Source organism: Gekko japonicus, unplaced genomic scaffold, assembly GCF_001447785.1.
Source record: "Gekko japonicus isolate JY-2015 unplaced genomic scaffold, Gekko_japonicus_V1.1 scaffold1982, whole genome shotgun sequence".
NCBI lineage: Eukaryota > Metazoa > Chordata > Lepidosauria > Squamata > Gekkonidae > Gekko > Gekko japonicus.
This window is the reverse complement of record NW_015176035.1, coordinates 80,579-97,831: the sequence shown is the minus strand read 5'-3', so window position 1 is coordinate 97,831 and position 17,253 is coordinate 80,579. Positions and strand designations below refer to the sequence as shown.

At 52.0% G+C, this 17,253-nt stretch overlaps 1 protein-coding gene across 1 annotated transcript in view; it reads right to left on the bottom strand.

Annotated features, from left to right (window-relative positions):
- The window catches only part of SLC35B4 (solute carrier family 35 (UDP-xylose/UDP-N-acetylglucosamine transporter), member B4), a 30,028-nt gene extending 21,491 nt beyond the window's left edge, over positions 1-8,537 (bottom strand). The window contains exon 1 of the mRNA XM_015426630.1: positions 8,461-8,537. Within this exon, the coding sequence (XP_015282116.1) occupies positions 8,461-8,537 (77 nt within the window). The remainder of the gene's footprint in view (positions 1-8,460) is intronic.
- Between the last annotated feature and the right edge of the window lie 8,716 nt (positions 8,538-17,253).

The window sequence follows — 17,253 nt, the reverse complement described above, 5'->3', positions numbered from 1 at the left end:
CTGTTACAGGTTCCATTAAGTCAACCACTATGTATTCGTGGATCTGAGAATGTGGACACCGTTTGCCATTATTTATGATCACTGTTACTTTTGTTCAGTTTTTTAGAGACAAGAGTCCGGGTGTGCCAACGGGGTTCACCGTGGCAAACGACTTGTGGAAATTAAAATATCCACCGCGCCTCCCCAATAAATTTGTTACCTGCAGGGCCGTTTGATTTGCGCAGGAGCTCTGCAGGTGGGAAACTGACTACCGTTTTTACGGCTTCGCGTGTTTGTTCTGTTTTAAGCAGTGCCATTTTTTTATACTGCCGTAACGACCTGCGGTTAAAACCAATAAAACCTGTGATTGCATTTTCCTAAGAGAGAACAAATCTGAGGACTTAGGCAGACGGTGAGAGGGAGGGTCCTTTCTTACACGCCCCGGGGGAAACGCTGATCACCACTTTGGGGTCAGGAAGCAATTTCCCTCCAGGTCAGTTTGGCCAGGGAGCCTGGAGGGTGGGGTTTTTGGGGGTTTTTTTGCCATCTTCTGGGCATGGAGCAGGGGTCACTGGGTGTGTGTGTGTGTGGGGGGGAGGTAGTTGTGGATTTCCTGCATTGTGCAGGGGGTTGGACTAGATGACCTCAGAGGTCCCTTGCAACACTACAATTCTATGGCTGGGTGGAACTAAAGAAATCTGAGCAGCCAGGGAGATATCGTAGCTGAAAAATCATAGAATCACAGAACAGAATCATAGAGTTCAAAGGGACCTCCATAGTCATCTAATCCAACCCCCTGCACAAGGCAGGGAATTCACAAATACCTCCCCCCTCCGCACCCTCAGTGACCCCTGTTCCATGCCCAGAAGATGACAAAAAACCTCCAGGATCCCCAGGCAAACTGGCCTGGAGAACAATTGCTTCCTCATCCCAAAGTGGCAATCGGCATTTCCTTGGGCATGTCAGAAAGGGCCACGAGAACTAAGCCCTGAGGCGACCCTCCCTTCTCGCGTTCTGCCCAAGTTCACCGAATCAGCATTGCTGTCCGAAGGCCATCTAGCCTCTGTTTGAAAGCCTCCCAAGAAGGAGAGCCCCCCACCTCTTGAGGAAGCCTGTTCCACTTAGGAACCGCTTTTTTTTTCTGCCTGTCAGGAAGTTAACATAAGAACATAAGAGACGCCAATGTTGGATCAGGCCAAAGGCCCATCCAGTCCAACACTCTGTATCACACAGTGGCCAGAAATACCAGCGGCCCTCAGGAGGTCCAGCAGTGGGGCCAGGACACGAGAAGCCCTCCCACTGTTGACCCCCCCAAGCACCAAGAAGACAGAGCATCACATGCCCCAGAGTCCCTATCTATACCTTGTGGCTAACAGCCACTGATGGACCTCGGCTCCATATGCTTATCTCATTCCCTTTTGAAGCCATCCATGCTTGTAGCTGCCACCACTTCCTGTGGCAGTGAATTCCATATGTTAATCAGAGCTCAAAAATATATATATTCCGCAGGTTAGGAAAGACACAAACAGGTATAGGAAAAAGCCTGCATGGTTAACAAATAAAGTAATGGAAGCTGTAAAAGGTAAAAAGGATTCCTTTAAGCAGTGGAAAGCTGGTCACAGTGAGGCTGATAAAACGGAACACAGGCTATGGCAAACAAAATGCAAGTCTGAGGTCAGGCAGGCAAAAAGGGAATATGAGGAGCATATAGCAAAAAATATAAAAACCAACAATAAAACTTTCTTCAAATACATTGTTCTTCCAGAGGTTTAGCCGAAAACTCTTCTGATTTAATTGCAACCCGTTGGTTCGATTCCGACCTTCCAGGGCCACAGAAACAACTCCGCACCATCCTCTCTACGACAGCCCTTCGAGTCCTTGAAGACGCTGATCAGATCTCCTCTCAGACGTCTCCTCTCCAGGCTAAACAGACCCAGCTCCTTCCGCCTTTCCTCATAGGAAACCTTTCCTCATAGGTTTCCAAGGTGGAAGCCACAGCCCGGTCCCTGGTGAACTCCATCCACACATTCTAAGACCACAAACAACAGAAATTGCACCAAGGCCATCAGAGGCCCTGCCAAGGAAAAATGTTATTCTGCAGTCTTGCCTTGTGTCAACACTGCCAAACAAGCAGATGACAGATTGTCCACATTCATGTCAACACACCCAAAAAGAGCTGTGTACCCAACGATGTCAACAGCCATTCGAGACAGGTGCGTTTATCGCAACAGGCGACGCCACCGCTCAGGCCGGCCAAGAGAATTTAGAGGTTGCTCTTGCACAATACACTGGCCAGACAACTTTGCCGAGCAAATTAAGAGTCGGGAAGTGACACGCGGAACTGGTCAAGGAGCGGACAAACTGTTTCTCCTTTTTTACATCTGACATAGAATCATAGAGTTGGAAGGCACCGCCAGGGCCATCTAGTCCAACCCCCTGCACAAGGCAGGGAATTCACAAATACCCCCCCCCCCATGACATGTATTCAAGAAATGGCAGGCAAGGCTGTGGCTCAGTGAGAGAGCCTCTGCTTGGCATGCAGAAGGTCCCAGGTTCAATCCCCGGCATCTCCAGTTAGAAAGGACCAGGCAGGAGGTGATGGGAAAGACCTCCGCCTGGGACCCTGGAGAGCTGTAAAGAGGAGCCGTGGCTCAGTGGCAGAGCCTCTGCTTGGCATGCAGAAGGTCCCAGGTTCAATCCCCAGCATCTTCAATTAAAAGGACCAGGCAGGAGGTGATGGGAAAGACCTCCGCCTGAGACCCTGGAATGCTGTAAAGAGGAGCCGTGGCTCAGTGGCAGAGCCTCTGCTTGGCATGCAAAAGGTCCCAGGTTCAATCCCCAGCATCTTCAATTAAAAGGACCAGGCAGGAGGTGATGGGAAAGACCTCCGCCTGAGACCCTGGAGAGCTGTGAAGAAGGGCTGTGGCTCAGTGGCAGAGCCTCTGCTTGGCATGCAGAAGGTCCCAGGTTCAATCCCCGGCATCTCCAGTTAAAAAGGACCAGGCAGGAGGTGATGGGAAAGACCTCAGTCTGAGACCCTGGAGAGCTGTAAAGAAGGGCCGTGGCTCAGTGGCAGAGTATCTACTTGGCATGCAGAAGGTCCCAGGTTCGATCCCTGGCATCTCCAGTTAAAAAGGACCAGGCAGGAGAGGATGGAAAAGACCTCTGCCTGAGACCCTGGAGAGCTGTAAAGAGGGGCTGTGGCTCAGTGGAAGAGCCTCTGCTTGGCATGCAGAAGGTCCCAGGTTCAATCCCCAGCATCTCCAATTCAAAAGGACCAGGCAGTTCTTATGTTCTTAACCGTTCAAGAAAGATTAAGCTGAGAGGCAGCAACTACTAAGCTGAGCAGTGACTTGAACTCAGTTCTCTCCCACCCTAGTCCAACCATCAACATCAGAGGTCCCCAGCCTTTTCAAACCCCAAGCACCAAGAATACAGGGCATCACTTGCCCCAGACCGAGAGTCCCTATCTATACCTTGTGGCCAATAGCCACTGATGGACCTCTGCTCCGTATGCTTATCTAATTCCCTCTTGAAGCCGTCCATGCTTGTAGCCGCCACCACCTCCTGTGGCAGTGAATCCCATGTGTTAATCATTCTTATCCTTGCACACCTTCTTGCACACTGGTCCCACTCCCCACATCTCCAGCACATCTTGGCACATTGACCTGGATATGATCCCACCCACGCCTCCTTCCAAAGGACACACTGAGTCACCTAAACATCTGTGTTCCTTCCCCAGCACACCTGACTTTACACACACAGGTAACCAAGAATAGATAAGAATCTTCTGGCTCCTTACAGACCAATCAGCAGAAGTTTTCGTGGAATTTAAAAAAAAACAAAAAAACTGGTCAGACTTTCAGAGGAGCCAAGACTCATATTGACTCCTATTGCAACAGACCCAGAGGAGTGTTCCCAATATTGTGTTCCCTGTTGTCACATTTGGGAGGCAGGTTCCATCTTGCCCAGCCCGGTTAGCCAAGTTTACCCAGCCAGAAACAACTTTGCTTCAGTCCCCCTTTTGGCTTCCCTGAAAGTCATAGAATCATAGAGTTGGAAGGGACCTCCAGGGTGACCTGGTCCAACCCCCTGCACAATGAGGGAAATTCACAAATACCTCCTCCACCACACCTGCGGTGACTGCCCAGAAGATGACAAAAAACCTCCAAGATACCTGGCCAAAAATCACTTCCTGACCCCAAAGTGGCGATCAGCATTTCCCTGGGCATGTCAGAAAGGGCCACGAGGACTAAGCCCTGAGGCAACCCTTCCTGCCCTCCCTTCTCACGATCTGCCGAAGTTCACATAATCGGCACTGCTGTTAGATGGCCATCGAGCCTCTGTTTGAAAACCTCCAAAAGTCAGTGCAGCAGGAAGAAGATGACGACGAAGAAGAAAAAGAAGAGACTTATACCCCGCCCTTCACTACCCAAGGGAGTCTCAGAGCGGCTTACAAAAGCCTTTCCCTTCCCCTCCCCACAACAGACACCCTGTGAGGCGGGTGGGGCTGAGAGAGCTCTCTTGAGAACTGCTCTTGAGAGAAGAAGAGATTGGGTTTGTACCCCGCCCTTCACTACCCAAAGGAGTCTCAGAGCGGCTCGCAAACTCCTTTCCCTTCCCCTCTCCACAACAGACACCCTGTGAGGCGGGTGGGGCTGAGAGAGCTCTTTCAAGGACTGCTCTTGAGAGAAGAAGAGATTGGGTTTATACCCCGCCCTTCACTACCCAAAGGAGTCCCAGATCGGTTTACAAACTCCTTTCCCTTTCCCTCCCCACAACAGACACCCTGTGAGGCAGGTGGGGCTGAGAGAGCTCTCTTGAGGACTGCTCTTGAGAGAAGAAGAGATTGGATTTATACCCCGCCCTTCACTACCCAAAGGAGTCTCAGAGCGGTTTACCATCTCCTTTCCCTTCCCCTCCCCACAACAGACACCCTGTGAGATCGGTGGGGCTGAGAGAGCTCTTTCGAGGACTGCTCATGAGAGAACAGCTCTGAGAGAACTTGTGACTGACCCAAGGCCACACCAGCTGGCTGCATGTGGAGGAAGAAGAAGAGAAGAGATTGGATTTATACCCCGCCCTTCACTACCCAAAGGAGTCTCAGAGTGGCTTACAAACTCCTTCCCCTTCCCCTCCCCACAACAGACACCCTGTGAGGTCGGTGGGGCTGAGAGAGCTCTGACAGAAACTGCTCTTTTTCTAGAACAGCTGTGCCAGAACTATGGCTTGCCCAAGGTCATCCAGCAGGTGCAAGCGGAGGAGTCGGGGAACCAAACCCGGTTCTCCCAGATTAGAGTCCGTGCGCTTAACCACTACACCAAACTGGCTCCTAAGCCTTTTTATGCAGGCAAACCACTGGTCGAACAGGGTTGGCATTGTCTACTCTGACCGGCAGCACCTGTCCTGGGTCTCAGGTGGAGGTCATTCACTCAATACATCTAATTGGAGACACCAAGGATTGAACCTGGGACCTCCTGCACACAAAACAGAGGATTTGCTATTGCACATTAGGGCCCCTCGCTGCACAAGTCCAATGGCACCTTAAAGACTAATACCATCTATTCCCACAAATACTTTTGTAAGTCATAGTTCACTTCATGGTGAACTGGTTAAGAGCGTGGACTCTAATCTGGGAGAACCGGGTTTGATTCCCCATGCCTCCACATGCAACTGCTGGTGTGACCTTGGGTCAGTCACAAGTTCTTTCAGAGCTGTTCTCTCAAGAGCAGTCCTTGACAGAGCTCTCTCAGCCCCACCTACCTCACAGGGTGTCTGTGGTGGGGAGGGGAAGGGAAAGGAGCTTGTAAGCCGCTCTGAGACTCCTTTGGGTAGTGATGGGCAGGGTATAAATCCAATCTTCTCCCTCTCCTCCTCCTCTTCTACGTATCTATTGGTCTTTAGGCTGCCCTTTAAGGATTTCAAAGGAGGCTCATTCAATTTAATTCTGCAGCAGACTAAGATGGCTGCCCCTCTGGAATGATCAACAAGCGAGGCATAACAGATAGTGTGTTCTCCTGAGACCTGGATCCAAATTCCCCACTCTGCCGCTAAGCATTCTGGGTGACCTTGCAATAACCACACTCTCCTGTCCAGCCTCACAGGGAGTAAGCATGCCAGTATGGTGTAGTGGTTATGGTATTCGACCAGGATCTGGGAGAGGATAAGAGGAAAAGCTTGTACTTGGCAATGCAGAAGGTCCCAGGTTCAGTCCCCGGCATCTCCAGTTGAAAGGACCAGGTAGGAGGTGATGGGAAAGACCTCCGCCTGAGACCCTGGAGAGCCATGGAGAGGGGCTGTGCCTCAGTGGCAGAGCCTCTGCTCGGCATACAGAAGGTCCCAGGTTCAATCCCTGCCAGCATCTCCAGTTGAAAGGACCAGGCAGGAGGTGATGGGAAAGACCTCCGCCTGAGACCCTGGAGAGCGGCTGCCAGTCTGAGTAGACAATACTGACCTCGATGGACCAAGGGTCTGATTCAGTATAGGGCAGCTTCATGGGTTCGTACAGAAGAGGGGCCCTGGCTGAATGGAAGAGCCTCTGCTTGGCACGCAGAAGGTCCCAGGTTCAATCCCCGGCATCTCCAGTTAGAAAGGACCAGGCAGCAGGTGATGGGAAAGACCATCTACCCAAAGCCTAGAGACCCTGGAGAGACATAGACAGGGGCTGCGGCTCAGTGGCAGAGCATCTGCTTTGCACGCAGAAGGTCCCAGGTTCAGTCCCTGGTATCTCCAGTTAAAAGGACCAGGCAGCAGGTGATGGGAAAGACCTCAGCCTGAGACCCTGGAGAGTCATGAAGTGGGGCTGTAGCTCAGTGGCAGAGCATCTGCTTGGCAGGCAGAAGGTCCCAGGTTCAATCCCCGGCATCTCCAGTTAAAAGGACCAGGCAGTAGGTGATGGGAAAGACCTCCGCCTGAGACCCTGGAGAGCAGCTACCAGTCTGGGTAGACGATACCGACCTCGACGGACTGAGGGTCTGGTTCAGTATAAGGCAACTTCCTGTGAGAAGCTTGCTAGGGTGACCTTGGGTGAATCCACTTTAAGCCTCCCCTCATTCACAGGGAGTAAGTATGTTAGTGTAGTGTAGTGGTTAGAGTGACCGACTAGGATCTGGAAGATCTATGTTTGAATTCCCGCTCTACCATGGAAGCTCACTGGGTGACTGTCAGTGCCTTACACACCAGTTTGGTGTAGTGGTTAGTTTTGTGTCGTTATTAGGAACGCAGACTCTAATCTGGGAGAGCTGGGTTTGAGTCTCCACTCCTCCACGTGCAGCTGCTGGCATGACCTTGGGTCAGTCACAAGCTCTGTCAGAGCTGTTCTCTCAAGGGCAGTTCTCAAGAGAGCTCTCTCAGCCCCGCCTACCTCACAAGGTGTCTGTTGTGGGGAGGGGAAGGGAAAGGAGGGGGGAGCCGCTCTGAGACTCCGAGTGAAGGGCAGAGTATAAATCCAATCTCTTCTCTTCTTCTTCACCTTGGCCATCACTGCACTGGTAAACTCCACCAAATAATCAGTGACCCTGGTCCAGTCACACACGCCTAGGCTAGCCTATAGCCTACCTCAGAGGCTGGTTGTGAGGATTTTCGCAGGAGAGGGTAACGACGCAAGCCACTGTCGATCCCCATTGGGGAGGGAGGCAGGCAACGCTCCCTCTAAGCTGTGGAGTCTTGTGAGCAAAACTTCTACTTTGCGAACTCCTGGCATTAAAGCTGTGAGCGAGCGGTTTGACTACTGCATCAATTAGCTTGCTCTGGAGCCACCCTGCCTGAGCTCAGACAAAAATGTGCGAGCCGGAGGCTAAAAGACTGTGAGTTGGCTCCCACTCACTCAGCTTAGAGGGAACCCTGGAGGCAGAGTATTTTTGTTGTTCAGTCGCACAGTCGAGTCCGACTCTCCGCGACCCCATGGACCAGATCCTGCCAGGCCCTCCTGTTTTCCGCCGTCCTCTGAAGTTGGCTCAACTTCATGTTCGTTGCATCGATGACACTGTCCAACCATCTCATCCTTTGCCGTCCCCGTCTTCTTTGACCTTCAGTCAATTGACCTTCCATTCAGAGTATAATTACATTCAGGGCTCTTTTTGTAGCAGGAGCTCCTTTGCATATTAGGTGACACGCCCCCTAATGTAGCCAATCCTCCAAGAGCTTACAGAGCTCTTCTTACAGGGGCTACTGTAAGCTCTTGGGGGATTGGCTACATTAGGGGTGTGTCACCTAATATGCATTAATTATGTAATGGGGAATTATCAAATTATCAAATGGGGAAGGGAGACCAATGCTCAACGGTGGGACAGAAGCCGGGAGACCAATGCTCAACGGTGGGACAGAAGCCGGCAGGCAATGCCAACCTATCCAGAGTCACTCTCTCCGAAGGCCACCGAAATCCTACCTGCCCAGGTGTGCACCGCCCACAGGAGGAAGCCCCCCTCCCTTTCTGACAGCAGATCTTGGCACCTGGATCTCGGCCACCCCCCAAATCCTCACCTCACCAGCAGCTCCAGGAAAACCACGTTGCTGCAACACCCGCTGAAGACCAGCCCCAGAGCCAAAGCGGAGTGCATCCTGCCCGGGGTCCGCTGCACCCAAGCGCCGTGCAAAGCCGGTACAAGGAGCAACTTCTCTGCCTCCGCTTCCTGCTTCGGCGCCTCCGCCCGGCCCAGTCACCGCTGTAGTTCCCCGGCCTCCTTGCTTCCATGCATTGCTATGGCTCTTTGGCACCGCGAGGACTACGACTCCCAGAAGCCTCCCCGCCGCCGGCAGCTGCGGCCACGCGGCCGGCTCTCTTTGCACAATGGTCTCCCTCCAGGACGTGCTCCCCGGAGGGATTCTGGGAGTCGTAGTTCTAGAGCTTAGGTGGCCTTTCCCATGGGAATAAGGCCGGTTGCCAACAACAAACCGAGGGAGGGAAGGAGGGAGTTTGCAGCCGGGGGAGATGCAAGCCTCCAGGGGAGGAAGGAGACCACTTCCAGGAGGTGGTGTCGTTTCCCCGACTCCTCCCTTTAGCAGGTGTCAGACTTTGGGATCTTACTCTTTGATGTGCACAAAGTAAAGATGCCAGCCTCCAGGTGGGACCTGGGGATCCCCTGGAATTACAGCTCATCTCCAAGCTACAGAGATGAGTTGAGAAAGTGGATGCTTTGGAGGTGGTGGAGGAGATTGAAGAGAAGGAGAAGAAGAGATTGGATTCATACCCCGCCGCCCTTCACTACCCAAAGGTGTCTCAGACAGTGTTCCCTCTAAGCTGAGTTAGTGTGAGCTAGCTCACAGTTTTTTAGCCTCTGGCTCACACATTTTTGTCTCAGCTCAGGAAGGAGGGCTCCAGAGCAAACTAATTTAGGCAGTAGCCAAATCGCTCGCTCACAACTTTAATGCCAGCAGCTCACAAAGTAGAATTTTTGCTCACAAGACTCCACAGCTTAGAGGGAACATTGGTCTCAGAGCGGCTTAAAAACTCCTTTCCCTTCCCCTCCCCACAACTCTCGGTCTGGAGCAAGTGATGCTCTGTATTTTTGGTGCGGGGGGGGGGGGGCAACAGGGGGGGGGCTTCTAGGGCCCTGGCCTGCTGGACCTCCTGATGGCCCCTGGTATTTTTGGCCACCATGTGACAGAATGTTGGACTGGATGGTCCATTGGCCTGATCCAACATTGGTTTATCTTATGTTCTTATGAAGAATACTCAGGTTTAGTGGATAAATAGTCCAGGAAGGGGAACCGGATCGAGGTAGATTTCGAATCAAACGATTCTGTAGCCTTAGAAGGAAGAGAATCAGTAAGTTTGTCCATCAGACAGAAATCACAGACTTTATGTAGCCAGGCTGATAATGTCAAGTGAGTATTATTTTTCCTGGATTTTGCAATTAAAAGTATGGCGGCTGCGTAGGAGAATCAGTTCCATATGAAGCGGGGTGGTGGTGGTGGTGGTGAAGGGCTAAACTGCCATGTACCTAACAGTAAGGATTCTGTGTCAAGTGGTAGTTGGAAAGCAGTAATCCTAAAAGAGATCAACCCTGACTGTTCCCTGGAAGGCCAGATACTGAAGCTGAAGCTCAAATACTTTGGCCCCCAAATGAGAAGGGAGCACTCCCTGGAGAAGACCCTGATGCTGGGAAAGATGGAAGGTCAAAGAAGACGGGGACGGCAAAGGATGAGATGGTTAGACAGTGTCATAGATGCAACGAACATGAAGTTGAGCCAACTTCAGAGGACGGCGGAAGACAGAAGGACCTGGCGGGAGTTGGTCCATGGGGTCGCGAAGAGTCGGACTCAACTGTGCGACTGAACAACAACAACAAATGCTATAGATGTGATTAACTGTCAGTCGCAAAACAGCCTTGACATGCACACAGTCCCATCAACAGTGCCTATACGAAACAATTTCGCCACAACCCCTCCAGCACCGTGGGGATGTCGATGGGTGTATATGATGTAATTTTTGTGGCATGAGGCACCACCGAGATAACAATGTAAGAAATTGCATTTTGATGACCGTTCTCTTAGATTGAACAAGTGAGGAGCGGCAAATGGACTCCCAGTTTACGTGGGCGAAGGTTTTACTGCATATTGCATGTCAATAAACAGTATAAGATGGCAGCAGAGTATTAGACGGTTCCATAAACATGGAGTAAAGGATGGAAATAAGATGTTTATAAGAAGATCTAGGAGTTTTCGATAGAATTTCAAAGTTTGTTAAGGGTGTCGACAAATTCAGCTTAATAGAAGGTATGCGTGTTAGGTGAGCTAGTTCTAAAAACCGATACCATCGTGTGGTGCTGTTAATTTTGGGAGCTCAAGTAGATTTGTCCAAGACGAGGCCCGAGTTTGTAATATCAAGGAGCCTGAATAGATGATTTCGAAAAATAGAGAAAATATCAAAACCTATTGATATGTTGGCAAAGGCTTTCATGGCCGGAGTTCATTAGCTGTTGTAGATTTTTCGGGTTGTACGGCCATACGACCTGAAAAAATCTACAGCGTACTGATATGCTTTGCGTGGATCTAGTAGAACCCCGATAGCAAATCAATGGTAACAATTCTCCAACTGGTGACGTGAATAAGTGTGGATGTATAGCCAGGGGTCATTTCGTAGAAAAAGAGGTGCAGGAGCTCATTAGCATAACTCATTAGCATAACTTATTTGCATAGGCCACACCCCCTGACATCATCGGAAGTGTGTCAGAAGGCAACACCCACCGCTCAGGCTCCACTGGACTGTTTTGCATTGCTAGCTATGGGGGGGGGGGATGTGCAGATCTGTCCTCGCAGAGGAGGGAGAGCTTGTACCTGAATAAAACTTGGTCTTAAAGGTGCCACTGGACTGTTTTGGATTGCTAGCTATGGTTGGGGGGGGGGAACGTGTAGATCTGTCCTCACAGAGGAGGGAGAGCTTGTCCCTGAATAAAACTTGGCCTTAAAGGTGCCACTGGACTGTTTTGGATCGCTAGCTATGGGGGGGGGAGGAATGCGCAGATCTGCCCTCACAGAGGAGGGAGAGCTTGTACCTGAAGGCGGGCGGGGAGCTCTGCAACTTACCTGGTTGCTTCTTGCTCCTCGTGGCCTGACTGAGGGCTGCTGGGAGCGGGGGGCGGGGCTTGTTGCATGTGCCCACCCCCTGGGCTCCTTACTGCTGGAGCTCCGCTCCTGTGCGCTCCCGCAGGAAATGACCCCTGTGTATAGCTCACCTGAATGCATTTGTGCTGGCCAAGAGGACTGAGAATACTTGCTCAGATGGGCTATCCCCAGTCTGGGAACTTTTCTGTTTGCGTATGGGTTTCCAGGTCTCCCCTGGCCACCGGCGGGGGGTAGGGGGTAGGGTGGCCATCTCCAGGTTGGAAAACTCCTGGAGATTTGGGGATGGAGCCTGGGGAGGACAGGGACCTCAGTGGGGTACAATGCCACCGAGTCCACCTTCCAAAGTATCCACTTTCTCCAGGGGGAACTGATCTCTGTAGTCTGGAGATAAGCTGTAATTCCAGGGAATCCCCAGGTCCCACCTGGAGGCTGGCATCCCTAGTTTGAATTACTAAAATGCCTCCCGGTTTGTTGGCAGAGAAGAATGGGCAAAGTTGGCCTGTGGAGCGTTCTAGTCGGCCCGGGAACTTAATAAATGGGGATTCTTGGGGTGGCAGCCAGGTCAGAATGATTGATTCTGTTCGGCATGAATAGCCCCCCTCGCTTTGCGTTCGACCCTCCCACACTTCAAAGGGGCGCCTCTCTTAATAAATGTGTTGCCCCTCGGTCTGCGGTGGGCACGAAAAGGCCCGAGAACTAATTGCTTCTTTTGAACAGGCTCCCACGGAATTAAAAATCACCAAACCCAAGAGGGTGGTTTGCGGAAGCCCTTTATTCTATAAAGCGCTCTTCTCGGAGACAAACTAGATGTGACCACAGCGAGTCAGGTCGGGACCAGGAGGCCCAACCTGACTCGCTGTCACATGGAGGGCATGGGGCACTTACAGCCCCCAGTTCTTTCGTGTGACAATTGGATGGGTGCTAGGGTTGCTGGCCAGGGCCTACCGATCTTCCAGAATTACAACTGACAGAGAGAAGAAGAAGAGGAGGAGGTGGAGGAGGAGGAGATTGGATTTATACCTCGCCCTTCACTACCGAAAGGTGTCTCAGAGGGGCTTACAAACTCCTTTCCCTTCCCCTCCCCACCACAGACACCCCGTGAGCAGTGTTCCCTCTAAGCTGAGTTAGTGTGAGCTAGCTCACAGTTTTTTAGCCTCCGGCTCACACATTTTTGCCTTAGCTCAGGAAGGATGGCTCCAGAGCAAACGAATTCACGCAGTAGCCAAATCGCTCGCTCGCCACTTTAATGCCGGTAGCTCACAAAGTAGAATTTTTGCTCACAGGACTCCACAGCTTAGAGGGAGCATTGCCCGTGAGGTAGGTGGGGCCGATAGAGCTCTGACAGAAACTGCTCTTTTTCAAGGACAGCTCTTGTCAGAACTATGGCTTGCCCAAGGTCATCCAGCCAGGTGCAAGTGGAGGAGTGGGGGATCAAACCCGGCTCTCCCAGATTAGAGTCCGCGCACTTCACCACTCCACTACTTAACCTCTGGCCAGTTTGGTGTGGTGGTTAAGACTGGTGGAACATGTTCCCTATTGAAATCAGGGCCCTGCGGAATCGTACTCAATTCCGCCGGGCCTGCAAGACGGAGCTCTTCCGCCAGGCCTTTGGTTGCGGCAGCGGGCGTCCACATATGCCCCCCCCCCCAGGTTGCGGTCTCCCACCTACTGATAACCGGCCATACCTAGTTACATCCATGGGCCGGATTCTCCCTACGGCAAGCGTGACTATGGATTTAATGTGTTTTAAATGTTATTGTATTTATCGAAAAGCTGTGACCTGCCCTGAGCCCGTTTATGGGACGGGCGGGATATACATGCGAAAAAATTAATAAAGCGCAGACTCTCATCTGGGAGAACCGGGTTTGATTCCTCACTTCTCTACATGCGGCTGCTGGATGACCTTGGGCAAGCCGTAGTTCTGTCAGAGCTCTTCTCTCAGGAGCAGTCCTCAAAAGAGCTCTCCCCACATCGCCCTACCTCCCAGGGTGTCTGTTGTGAGGAGGGGAAAGGAAGGGGATTGTAAGCCGCTTTGAGACTCCTTCAGGTAGTGAGAGGCGGGGTATAAATCCAATCTCCTCCTCCTCCTCCTCCTCCTTTTTCTTCTTCTTCGGCTACGAGCATGGACGGCTTCAAAAGGGAATTAGATAAGCATATGGAGCAGAGGTCCATCAGTGGCTATTAGCCACAAGGTATAGATAGGGACTCTGGGGCAAGGGATGCTCTGTCTTCTTGGTGCTTGGGGGGGTCAACAGTGGGAGGGCTCCTAGTGTCCTGGCCCCACTGCTGGACCTCCTGAGGGCACCTGGTATTTCTGGCCCCTGTGTGACACAGAGTGTTGGATTGGATGGGCCTTTGGCCTGAACCAACATTGGCGTCTCTTATGTTCTTATGAGAAAGATCATATCAGCCACGAGGAAACTAAATCAGACTAGGACCGTGACACTGGGGAAGGAGAGGTTATTCGTTTCCCTCTGTGCCATTTTACCAATCTAAAGATCAGTTCACTGAGAGCAAATAGCCACTTTGGAAGGCGGACTCTATGGCCTTGCGCCCTCTGAAGCCCCTCCCCTTCCCAGACCCCGCCCTCCTCAGGCTCCACCCCCCAATCTCTTGGAATTTCCCTGCACAGAGCTGGCCACCCTACCTGTGAAAGAAGGAGAAACCTGTCTTGCCCGTGGGGGAGCTGGGAGATGTATAAGGTCGCCAGCTCCGCGTTGGGAAATACCTGGGGATTTGGGGGGGGGGCCTGAGGAGGGCGGAGTTTGGGGAGGGGTGGGGCTTCAGTGGGGTATAATGCCATAAGGTCCACCTTCCAGAGAGAGCCAGTTTGGTGCAGTGGTTAAGCGCGCGGACTCTAATCTGGGAGAACCGGGTTTGATTCCCCACTCCTCCACCTGCACCTGCTGGATGACCTTGGGCAAGCTGTAGTTCTGACAAGAGCTGTTCTTGAAAAAGAGCCGTTTCATTCAGAGATCTCTCAGCCCCACCGACCTCCCAGGGTGTCTGTTGTGGGGAGGGGAAGGGAAAGGAGCTTGTAAGCCGCTCCGAGACTCCTTTGGGTAGTGAAGGGCGGGGTATGAATCCAATCTCTTCTTCTTCTTCTTTTACCTCACAGGGTGTCTGTTGTGCGCAGGGGAAGGGAAAGGAGCTTGTAAGCCGCTCCGAGACTCCTTTGGGTAGTGAAGGGCGGGGTATGAATCCAATCTCTTCTTCTTCTTCTTTTACCTCACAGGGTGTCTGTTGTGCGCAGGGGAAGGGAAAGGAGCTTGTAAGCCGCTCCGAGACTCCTTTGGGTAGTGAAGGGCGGGGTATGAATCCAATCTCTTCTTCTTCTTCTTTTACCTCACAGGGTGTCTGTTGTGCGCAGGGGAAGGGAAAGGAGCTTGTAAGCCGCTCCGAGACTCCTTTGGGTAGTGAAGGGCAAGGTATGAATCCAATCTCCTCCTCCTCCTCCTCCTTCTTCCAAAGCAGCCATTTTCTCCAGGTGAACTAATCTTTCTCATCTTGAAATCTCCAGGTGTATCCTTTTTCTTTGTGTCTCATATGAAGGTTCTGTATGGTCAAACTGCAGGCATATCTAAGCCCGTATTGGTGTTTAGAGGGGCAGCAGTTCTCTAAGGTGGGGAGAACTCCACAGCCCCCCGTGAAGTAACCTGGGGGGGGGAACCTACATAGTTCAATACCAGGTTTTTAAAAATCTTAAGAAGGTGCAATCTGTCTCCTTGTCCTGCAGAATGGAGCTCGCAGGGCCCAGTGGCTTCACGCCAGCTGTGCGGCATGTTTAATGCGTGTGTGTGCACGTACGGAGGACAGGCCATATTTACAAAACCGGTAAATTTTGCTCTACTTTCACTGAAAAAGGAGAGACTTGACAGAACTCTGGCAGCCCGCCAGCGACGAATAATACCAAGAGGAATGTCTATGCGCTTCCATTTTCGAAGCTCTGAACCTCAGCCAAATGGCTGGAGCCAGCCCCCCCACCGGCATGTTTTCTGAGTACAGTTGCCAACCTCCAGGTGGGGCCTGGAGATCCCCTGCTATTAACAGTTGATCTCAGGCAATAGAGGTCAGTTCCCCTGGAGGGAATGGCTGCTTTGGAGGGTGGGCTCTATGGCCTTGCACCCCACGGAGGTCCCCGTCCTCCCCAGGCTCCACCCCGAAATCTCCAAGAGTTTCCTGACTGGAGCTGGCAACCCTACCCTCCCTACTCCCACTGATGGCTAGGGGAGACCGGGCAACCCTAGCTGACTCTAGAGTTCCTGGCAATTCCTGTTGTTGTTGAGTCGCACAGTCAAGTCCGACTCTTCGCGACCCCGTGGACCACATCACGCCAGGCCCTCCTGTCTTCCGCCGTCCTCCGGAGTTTGCTCAACTTCAATGTCGGTTGCCTCGATGACACTGTCTAACCATCTCATCCTTTGCCGTCCCGATCTTCTTTGACCTTAAGTCTTTCCCAGCATCAGGGTCTTCTTCTCCAGTGAGTGCTCCCTTCTCATTGGGTGGCCAAAGTATTTGAGCTTCAGTTTCATTATCTGGCCTTCCAGGGAACAGTCAGGGTTGATTTCTTTTTAGGATTGACTGATTAGATCTCCTTGCAGTCCAAGGGACTCTCAGGAGTCTTCTCCAGCACCATAGTTCAAAAGGATCTATTCTTCGGCGCTCGGCCTTCCTTATAGTCCAACTCTCGCAGCCATACATGACTACTGGGAATACCATGGCTTTGACCATGCGGACTTTTGTTGGCAGGGAGTATGTCTCTACTTTTTATCATGCTGTTTAGGTTCCTACAGCCACCCGTATCACTTTGTTACTGGATTTTCCTGTGTGAAATATCAGAATTCGCTTGCCAACGATCATGAGAGTGCAGTAAAAGTGGATTCAAAGTGCAGTCTGCTGTCTTCTCTCTCTCACTGCGCATGTCAATGGCTCCCTGCAGCTGCAACTCTGTGCTGTCTTCATGTACTAGTTGTGGTTCAGTCGCACAGTCGAGTCCGACTCTTCGCGACCCCGTGGACCACATCACGCCATCATGCCAGGCCCTCCTGTCTTCCATTGTCCTCCAGAGTTTGCTTAATTTCATGTTCATTGCATCAATAACACTGTCTAACCATCTCATCTTTTGCCGTCCCCTTCTTCCGTTACCTTCAGTAATTCCCAGCATCAGGGTCTTCTCCAGTGAGGGCTCCCTTCTCACTTGGGGGCCGAAGTATTTCGTTTGAGTCCCCACTCCCCCACGTGCAGCTGCTGGTGTGACGTGGGGTTAGTCATGGCTCTCTTGGGGCGGTTCTGTCAAGAGCAGTTCTCTCAGAGATCTCTCAGCCCCACCTGCCTCACAGGGTGTTTGTGTGGTGAGGCAAAGGGAGAGAAGATTGTAAGGCACTCTGAGACTCCAAGTGAAGGGCGGGGTATACATCCAATCTCCTCTTCCTCCTCCTCCTCCTCCTCTTCTTCTGGATGGTGACCTTACTCCCACCCCAAGTCTGCCTTCCCCGGTCTCCACCTCCAAATATCTAGGAATTTCCCAACCTGGACTTGGCCGTTGGCACCCCTAAGTGCTCCCTCATGGATCACTGCCTTGTCGTGGCGAGGGGGCTTGCGTGGTTCGATGAGGCTGTGGGCTATGCCGTGGAGGGCCACCCAAGACGGACAGGCCACAGCAGAGAACTCAGACCAAGCGTGATCCACCTGGAGAAGGAAATGGCAACC